Source organism: Panthera uncia, chromosome X, assembly GCF_023721935.1.
Source record: "Panthera uncia isolate 11264 chromosome X, Puncia_PCG_1.0, whole genome shotgun sequence".
Taxonomy (NCBI): Eukaryota; Metazoa; Chordata; class Mammalia; order Carnivora; family Felidae; genus Panthera; species Panthera uncia.
In genome coordinates this window covers 19,062,764-19,072,755 of record NC_064817.1, presented here as the reverse complement: position 1 = coordinate 19,072,755, position 9,992 = coordinate 19,062,764, and the positions used below count along the sequence as shown (strand labels likewise).

The 9,992-nt window shown below is 37.8% G+C and overlaps 1 protein-coding gene across 1 annotated transcript in view; it reads right to left on the bottom strand.

Annotated features, from left to right (window-relative positions):
• Positions 1 to 2,824: 2,824 nt before the first annotated feature.
• Positions 2,825 to 9,992, bottom strand: part of CXHXorf58 (chromosome X CXorf58 homolog) — a 25,022-nt gene continuing 17,854 nt past the window's right edge. The window contains exons 7-9 of the mRNA XM_049643597.1: positions 6,205 to 6,434; positions 3,664 to 3,826; positions 2,825 to 3,131 (exon numbers count right to left, since the gene is read on the bottom strand). Of these exons, the coding sequence (XP_049499554.1) occupies positions 2,946 to 3,131; positions 3,664 to 3,826; positions 6,205 to 6,434 (579 nt within the window). The 3' untranslated portion in view covers positions 2,825 to 2,945. The remainder of the gene's footprint in view (positions 3,132 to 3,663; positions 3,827 to 6,204; positions 6,435 to 9,992) is intronic.

The window sequence follows — 9,992 nt, the reverse complement described above, 5'->3', positions numbered from 1 at the left end:
AATTGACAGAATTATGAGGAGAAAACACTGATATATACCTTGCTCACTAATTGTTGTCATGCAGACCAAAAATTAGTAGTATATAGAAAATGTAAATAATACAATTAACAACCTCAATCAAAAGGACACAAATAGAAACTTGTATCCAACTACAGAAAATGTGCACTTTTTTCTTTTCTTTTTTTCTTTTTTTAACATATATTTATTATTGAGAGACACAGAGAGACAGAGCATGAGCAGCGGAGGGGCTGAGAGACGGGGAGACACAGAATCTGAAGCAGGCTCCAGCTCTGAGCTGTCAGCACAGAGCCCGACGCGGGGCTCAAACTCACAAACCGCGAGATCATGACCTGAGCCGAAGTCAGATGCTCAACCGACGGAGCCACCCAGGAGCCCCTGCACTTTTTTCTTAAGAGTGCAAGAAACATGAATGAAAACTGACCATGCACTTGGCTATAAAGTCAGTAAGTTTCCCAGAATTGGTATCAAATTATGTTCTCTGATTACAGGGCAATTAGGTTAAAAATAAGTAACAGAAAGATAACCAAAAGTAAAAAGATTGTATGAACATGTTCACTCTAGTGTTAATCACCAACAACAGTGAAAAATTAGAATCACTGAAATATCCAATGATATGGGTATGGTTAAGTACATTATGCCACATCAACCCAATGGGCTACCATGTGGCCATTAACAATTATTTTTTAAATGCACCATGTTTAGATATAATATTAAGTAAAAATTTTAAATCTGTAAGTTACTTATGATTACCACCATGTGAACATATGTGTGTATTTATTTTGTAAGTTATTCATTTATTTTGAGAAAGAGAGAGAGAGTGAGAGAGAGTCCCAAGCAGGCTCCTCACCACCAGCACAGAGCCCTATGTGTAGCTCGAACTCACAAACTGTGAGATCATGACCTGAGCTGAAACCAAGAGTCACACACTTAATCTACTGAGCCACCCAGGTGCCCCCAAATATGTGTGTATTTAGATTAGAAAGATAAAAGCAAATGAAAACAGTTGTTATAGTGATGAGATCATGTGTAATTCTACCTTTAAAAAGATTTTCTGTGATGTGGTTACACTGTTTAATGTGAGTTAAGATAATCAATAGAAGACATGATCTCTGTCTGGCAGCTGATGCTACTTATGCCTTAATATCCATTATCCTTTTCTTTTATAACAATAGAATTTTAGTTGGGTACATATCTGCCCCAAACAAGTGTACATTTCCCAGTCTCCCTTGTAGCGAGGCATTGCAGTGGGACAAAGTCAGAGCCAATGAAATAGGAGAAGTGGGTGCCCTGAAATGTAAAGACTCTGTCCTTCCTTTGTCTTCTTCTTTCATCTTGTTATCTCAAATCTTCCTTAGTTTTGTTGTTACACATACTATGGATAGACTGAACCGGATATACATTTGATTGAATGAGGGACTGCCTCCCAATTTAATGAATGACAGTACATATGACTCATGAGGACAAATATGTGTTTTCTATTCAACCAGTGTCCAGTACAAGGTCTGAAAACAAGGGGATTGTCCATCCTAATTTTGGATATCAAATGATAATATATTATAGTGAAGAGTACATGTTTATATTAAATATATTCTAGTGGGAATCATATGCATTTACTCCAATATTCCTTATCATTTAAGAGAACGTTTTAACAGGGGTACCTGGATGGCTTAGTCCGTTAGGCATCCGACTCTTGATTTTGGCTCAGATCATGCTCTTACGGTTTGTGACTTCGAGCCCCATATCAGGCTTTGTGCCGACAGCACGGAGCCTGCTTGGTATTCTCTCTCTCTGCCGATCCTCATCTCGTGCTCTCTCAAAATAAGTAAATGAACATTTAAAAAAAGAGAGAGAGAATGTTTATGGGGCACCTGAGTGGTTCATTCCGTTAAGCATCTGACTTCGGCTCAGGTCATGATCTCGCAGTTTGTGAGTTCGAGCTCCCCGTCGGGCTCTGTGCTGACAGCTCGGAGCCTGGAGCCTGCTTTGGATTCTGTGTCTCCCTCTCTCTCTGTCCCTCCCACGCTCATGCTCTGTCTCTGTCTCAAGAATAAACATTTAAAAAATTTTTTAAAAAGAGAGGATGTTTTAAAAGCAAATGAGATCCATTTATAGGCTGCTTTGCCTGAGTTAAATCAGCAGTCGATCTTCACATTTTAAATTTTAAACCAAATAAAAAATTGTATTTTTATAGTTCAATAAAGAATACACTTTGTTTAATTATCATAGCTGCTGGTAAGGTTTGATATAATCCAATAGCCTAGATCACAAGAAGTATCAATAATTTATACTATATCAGGAATAAAATTATCAATTCAAAAGGAAATTGATGAATATTCCTCAAAACAATTTTAATATTTGAAAAATATTCACATACAACTTGAAAGCATGCACAACGTTCTGCCCCAGGTCCTTAGGATCCTGGATAATGATTAGGTATGCTATGTCATGCCTACTGTAGCAAAAAATTCATTATTATTTTTATTATAATTTAGAATAGGTCTATCACAAGGTGCTCTGTGAAGACAACATGCCAGTTTAAAAAAAAAAAAGGAACTGGAAGCTGACTCAAGAGCAACCTTTTCTTCTGTGAATTCTGATATTTATGCTAAGCATGACCTGTTCAGATGCTTTTCAAAAATGAAGGAAAATCAAAATTGAATAAAAATTCCTGGGACTAATTTGCACAACATTTCTTGACTCAAACTGTATACAGCTAGTTCGAGGGCATCTACCAGAAATAATTTATTCAGATTAAAATTTTGTCAGTAAAAAATATTTGTACTTCTAGTAATACAAAAAGGGCTTAAGAATCGGTCACACATTTATTTGGTTAAGAGAGCATCCCGAGGGCTTGTGGACATTTCATTGTCCTTTAATACTCATATTAGCAAGACAAGCACATTGTTAAATGATTTGGGTTTCTATCAGTTAGCTGTGCATTGATATGATGGAGAACTATTAATACACAAGCCTTGACACCAGGCAAATAATTCCTTTTCTTCTTTTTTCAATTCCTCATCTGACATGGGTTCAACTTTCATGATGTCAGAAGATGGGGAGAAGATGACTGTCTTTTTTTGCTTTGTACGTGATGTATCTGTCTGTGGTTCCTAGGAAGAATTATAAATAAAAGACGGAAAAAAACTGGTTTTTACTACTTTGTTTTTATAGTGACTGTTTATACTTAGCCTCCTGGTAAAAAACTTAGAGCAGATTCTTTAAGAATTACAAAGTAACACATCAATACGTGCTGGTAGGAATATACTGAGGGCGACTTTACACATACCGCTTTTGTAAGTTTAGATAGAAATGGATTTTGTTTTGACAAAATCACCATTAGCATCGTGCTAAATCGACAGCGTCAACGTACAGAGACGACAGTTTTTCATTGCTGCTGTTGTCGTTCACCACCTCATACTTATGCGGAGCCCAAACAGCCAATATTTATCAGGTTAGCTCTATTGTTGAAGAATTTTTAAAACATGGGGCACCAAGAGGAACATAGCTTTAGACTATCTAAGTAGATACCAAAGGCATTTCAACCTTCACCTTGGAGATAAGGAAAATTCTACTTATAGAAGTAGAATTACTTACAGTTTGAATAGTGTACAAAACAATGAATTCAGTACAAGTTCAACTTACAGTCCCCACAGAAGCATTTTTTTCTTTAGCCATCTTGTAAGCTTTTTTCATTTTTTCAACCTTCATTTGAGCTTGCTTAGATAGACGACCCAGATGTTGAATTTGACTCTGCTGTTGGTAGGGCCCATACAAAGGTTGGATAGTTGGAAAGGATGAAGGGCATCTAGAAAAGATTTGTATTATAGACAGAAAAAAATGCACAAAATAACATTTAAATGTAAAGCAAGTTCCCTATTTTTTTAAAGCATCTTCCAGCAAATGTATCATAGACCTCAGTTTTTGGAGCAGTACTGCATGTAACTTTTTAGGCCAAAGTTATCATTTCTGCTTAAATTCCACAGCACAGTTCCTTATCTGTCACCTATGAAGGTGTATAAATGAGGACGTGGACCACAATGATGGTGAAAATGATAAAACATGGTATCAATCTAACATCCGTTTTCCTGGAAAATACCATGTAGTAGCCACTTGAATCTTTTTTAACACACCATATACTAACACCAAAAAACGAGTAAATTTCATAATGGCCGAAAACAAGCTGTTTTTATCAGTGCTAGGATCAGATACAGGTGGTGCCACGCCCTACGCCTTACCACTGCAAAGCACATAGGCCCAGCTTCCAACTGACAGCATTGGCCTCACTCAGCCCGAGGGCTTGCTTGCGAAAACAAGAGCCCATGTGTGGAGAAAGTGCCCCAGAATTACTACCTCACCTCCTAAGCAGTCCTTAGCCAATGACTGCTGCACATTGGCGTATACATATCCCAGCTCCCTTGCCCCTGCAGGATAAGTTGAGTCACGTGTTCTACAATGGCTTGGACATTCCCGGGAGGGATTAAACTCCACTTACCGCAGAGATAACCTGTTTGCTGACACACACTGTTTTGGCAGCCTGCCCCTCCCTGTTTCCCTTCCATGGATGGTTCTGGGGTCACCTCCCAGATAAACTACTCATATTCAAATCTTTGATCTCCCAGGAGATCCCAAACTAATACTGCGTTCATAGAAACCTGTAAGAAAATACTTTTACCTCTTTAATTGATTTAGAATTTGGCTACTTAATTTGGCTCTTCCAGTGACTCATCTTAGCCAATCAATGGCAAGGGTTCAAATAGCAAGGAGCCGAGGGTATACATCATTTATTTGGCCTTGGTGGTAATAGGGTTAAGTTCTATATTCAGTGTTTATATGGATGAGTTAGAGAAAGTCTATTTCATGATGACAGACTGCCCCCTACACCAGGCCATCTGTCTGGCAAATGTATACCCTTGATCATAAAATATATGGGCTAAATTATATTATTGGGGCAGCACCACTCATCTCTAGCCCTGAAAAAATCCAACGCATTTGCCTGATACTGGGTCACCAGTGTCTTCTTCATGTACTGAGTATTTTTTTCCTTTCAAGTATGACTCTGTGGAAATTGACTACCAATACATCCTCTTCAATCTGATTACCTCTTTCTTTTTCTTTTTCAACGGTTTTTTTTTTTATTTTTTTTTATTTTTGGGACAGAGAGAGACAGAGCATGAACGGGGGAGGGGCAGAGAGAGAGGGAGACACAGAATCGGAAACAGGCTCCAGGCTCCGAGCCATCAGCCCAGAGCCTGACGCGGGGCTCGAACTCACAGACCGCGAGATCGTGACCTGGCTGAAGTCGGACGCTTAACCGACTGCGCCACCCAGGCGCCCCACCTCTTTCTTTTTCTTAAGAAAGAAAGCTCTTCACTTGTAAATAAGATGGGCTAGGTGAAACTTGGAAAGAAAAAAGGAATATAATGAGAGCAGTCGTATTCTGTCCATACTGTTTCAGATCATAATACAGTCTATTTTGCTACAACATGAGTTTCTATAATGTGAATTGGCTCACATGTTATTGCTAAAGAAGGGAATAATGTCACTGTAATTTATATGCAATTTGTCCTCAGCAAGGAGAGCCGGGATAGCAAGAGAATTATAACCTTCGGCAGAAAAGGAAAGAAGGTCCTCAGCCCTGTGTGCCACAGGCAACGGGAGCCCTTTTGGCTGTATTTATGAAAACGAGAATTAGCACCTGCATCTAGGGCCTCTCCCCAGAGTGGCACCCCTCAGCCCACGATCCACCCTTACGGCGCTCCACCATACTCCCCACCTTGAGGGGGTTTCGGTTATTGGCAGGTTGCCCGGCCTCTCGTGTCCGCTTACAAGGCAACCACACTAGCCCAGGGCCACACTTCCATCTGCGCTAGCACCGTGCCCACTACCCGCTCTAATTAAAGAGATGCCAGCATTTCCACTCGATCGTTCTACATGTTTTATATTTTCTGTGCTGGCCTCCAGCCATCCTGAGCTGCCTGTCTGCTGGTGCAAGTTATCTCCCCAGGTTCCAATTGTCCTTTTTGTTAGTGTTCTGTTTACAAAGATGCAGAAGTTTGGAGCAATCTGCCCCAACCCTGTTTTTCCCATATGCCATATTATGATCTTTCATGAGCTATTTGGCAGAAAGTGAACATTTTCAGAAATGCCCCTAGTATCGCAACCCAGGTAAAATGTCACTTTTACCTAACTTCAGAAACAATCCGTAGCTGGTGCTTACGCATCTCTTCCGTTTGTGGCTTCTGTAACAGATACTTCATTTCTTTTTGTAGACGGTGTGAGATTATTCCAGACTCTGCAAAATGAACTATGTCATATATTATCATCGTCCTGGGGATGTTTTTGAGGTTTAATTTTCGCCAGTAGTTATTTCTGCCACCATAGGATGCAGGAGTCTCATCCAGAAGACTGGAGTACTATATGGAAACAACAGGTAAGAATGATTGGTTGTGGGTACTCTAGAATGTTTTTAGACACATTTCTCAAGGTTCACGTGTCCAATGTCACTTCATCAAAAAGCATTCCCTGATCCCATCTCTGAACCTTATCAGCAACGTTCTTCTATGGCTTCTTACCGACTACTTGATGTTTTAGTTATCTGTGTACTTAGCTCCCCACCGGAAGTGCGCAGGGTCCTTGTCACGCAGCATCATGTACACAGTACCACACTCACTAACTCTTTATTTAATGCATAAACATTTTAATGGCAAATATATGATCTGCATACCTGGTGGTACTTGTTCCTAACATGCTTAGGTTGAGAGGACATTTGCATAAGCCTTTTCAGAAATAATGAGTTCATCTCTGGTACTAAGGGGCGAATTTCACTATTTTCATTTATAGTATTCGTAGAAATCCCACTGCTATTTATTTTTTGAATTTAAAATATCAAATTAGGAAGGTTAAAATTCAAATATATATAATCAATTCAACCTTATAAAATGTTCATTTAAGAAATAAAAATAGGGGAGATGCTCTAGCAACTGCCCGTACCACGGCAGCCATGATCTCCCTAACGGACACCCAGAACGTTGGAATGGGATTAACAAGATTTGGAGTGTTTTTCCTGTTCTTTGGAATGATTCTCTTTTTTTTTTTTAATTTTTTTTAATGTTTATTTATTTTTGAGAGAGAGACAGAATGCGAGTGGGTTAGGGGCAGAGAGAGAGGGAGACACAGAAGCAGAAGCAGGCTCCAGGCTCTGAGCTGTCAGCACAGAGCCCGACGCGGGGCTTGAACTCACAGACCTCGAGATCATGACCTGAGTCGAAGTCGGACGCCCAACCGACTGAGCCACCCAGGCGCCCCATGATTCTCTTTTTTGACAAAGCACTACTGGCTATTGTAAATGGGCTTCTTTCCTGTGGTCACTGGCTTTATTAGAAAAGTGCCAATCCTTGGATCCCTTTTGAATTTACCTGGAATTAGATCATTTGTAGATAAAGTTGGTAGCAACAATATGGTATAACAACAAGTGAACTGAAGACTCATTTAAAATATTGTATTATATATAAATCCTTTGAGGAATATTCAGCACAAAATGAAATGACATGAAATAGCTTGTAATGTTCTTTACAGAAGTTTAAAACGTACAGTCTACAAAGTACCCATAGCAGTTAACAAAGAAGAACTGAGAACAGGCTTCTAATCAAGTGATTTGAGAAGTCAGCGAGCAAACTAAAGGAGATGAAATCTATGTTACAATACTTATTGAAACTCTTGAAGGCGATTTTTATTGTTTATCCACAATGTGTGAAACACAGCTGTCCTTGGAGAACTGCAGTGCCTGTTTCTTTCCTTTTTATTTTGAGGGTGCAGGAACACGCACAGGCATTTGCTTTTTAGAAATATCCACTGGAATGGCAAAAATATTTCTAGTTGCACTGTGTCTCTGAAAGTGATGCATGAGTTAGCTTGGATTATGTCATTTTAATGTATTAAACCCAAGGAAAACCCAGTTTTGATGGATGAATCACCTTTTTTAAATATATAAACGTATGGCTAAAATAAAACATTGGTGGTTCTTCTGATCCCTAATATTTTAAAGCCAGATGAAAATCTGAACTAGATATTCACTGTTGGAATACACAAAGGTCATTTATTCTTTATAAACGAACACTCAGAACTACTCATGTGTCTTGAGAGTCTGACTTGAATATCTGTATCCTACATTATATGTAAGCATCTAACAAAAAGAGTTCTTGACCATGAAGTAGTCTGTTACATTGGATAGTCTTTTATTTAAGATACTAAATGATGCAAACCTAATGGATTTTTCCATGTCATGGTGTTTTCCTTCCTTTCTTTCTTTCTTTTCCTTTCTTTCTTTCTTTTTTTATTTTAGCAGTGGTTTTACTATTTTGCTTTTCATAAATCGAATAACTATTGGTAATGTTTACTTTAAGATGTAATATGTTAAAAGGTTAAACTTATAGGTATTTGTTAAGGGCTTTTCATGTAAGGCCGAGTTTTCCTTTATTTTTAGCCTTTTCATAACATAAAAATCAATACACATGATGAATGCTTCATAAGATGCTTCGTCTTGAGTTCATGGAGAAAATATCTGAATTCACATGCTAAAGTTAGTTTACAGTAATTAAATGGGCTATAGTTTCTTAAAAACATGACACTAAAAAAATGTGTTGTTTTTTCTACTATTGATGCTTGACTGGCAGTAAGAAACAGTAGTTGTTTCTTGGTAGTTTTCCAAGCTGGCAGCTTTTCTGGTAGATGTAAGAACACATTTCAACAGCCATAGTACTGTTTGTTTTACCACTAATGACTGCACTATTTACCTTTTTTTTTTAACAGTTGCAAAGCTTTTTAATGCACAAAATTATAATTTAAATGTGATTTTTATTTACAAACATGTCTAAAAAATATATCATAGATTGCATTATTTTTGTATGCACAATGCACAAAGAACTCCCATTTTTGCTTGTCAAAAGAAGGAAAGACTTGGTCCACAGTTTAATAGTTCAGTCTTGTGGATTACTGTCTTTTGGTACTGGCATTTGACTTATGACATAATCAGTGAAACTAGATGATATTGACAAAATGAGACTCCTACCTCAATAGTTCATGGAATAATAAAAGACCTAGTGTTGTGTCTAATGTTCTTCAAAAAAGTAATATCCTCATTTGGAGAGTGTCAGATATATACATATTTTGGGGATCGACTTAAACAAGTTGCCCTGTAGGACTCTTCTACATATTTTTGACTGATCCATATTATTTTCAGTGGCTAGATAATTCTACCTTTTTAGAACAAGAACAGTATCTGTTAATGTAATGAACATTTGTATTATTTAGCTCCTTTGTAGACATGAATTTCTACCAAAATGTTCTTTGCACCGTAACAGATAACTTTTTCAAAATCTTATTTCATAAGCATTATTAGAAGTTGTGTAAAGGATTTGATAATTTCCCAGTCCTTAGTAAGATCGAGGGGCTGGAGCAGTTTTCAGTTTTCAAAGAGCCAACAGTTAATCTCAAATTTGAGTTTGGGACTGCTTGGCAGCGCTATTTCTTATTCAGAACCACTGATGAGGCTCTATTTTTAAACATATTAGTCTTCTGACAGAAATCACTGTACATTGTATTGTTTCTTCCTTTCCAAAATGAGCCTTCTTTGTGACAAAAATGTACTTTGATTATTGCTATACAGATGGAGGAAAAGGTCTAATACTACCTAGCCTTAAGTGTACCTGGCACTGTTCAAATGTATTTTCTGTAACACAAACATTCTTGCAATGGTTTTCTTTTCCCCTTATAAATTGTAATTCCTGGAATAGTGCTGCTTTAAAAAGTCTCAGAGTCATTTTATATGATCTAACAATGGAATATTGTAAATACACTAGTCTTACCTCTCAATAAAAGGGTACTTTTCTGTCAAAGAAAGAAAGAAAGAAAGAAAGAAAAAAAAAGAAAGAAAGAAAGAAAGAAAGAAAGAAAGAAAGAAAGAAAGAAAGAAA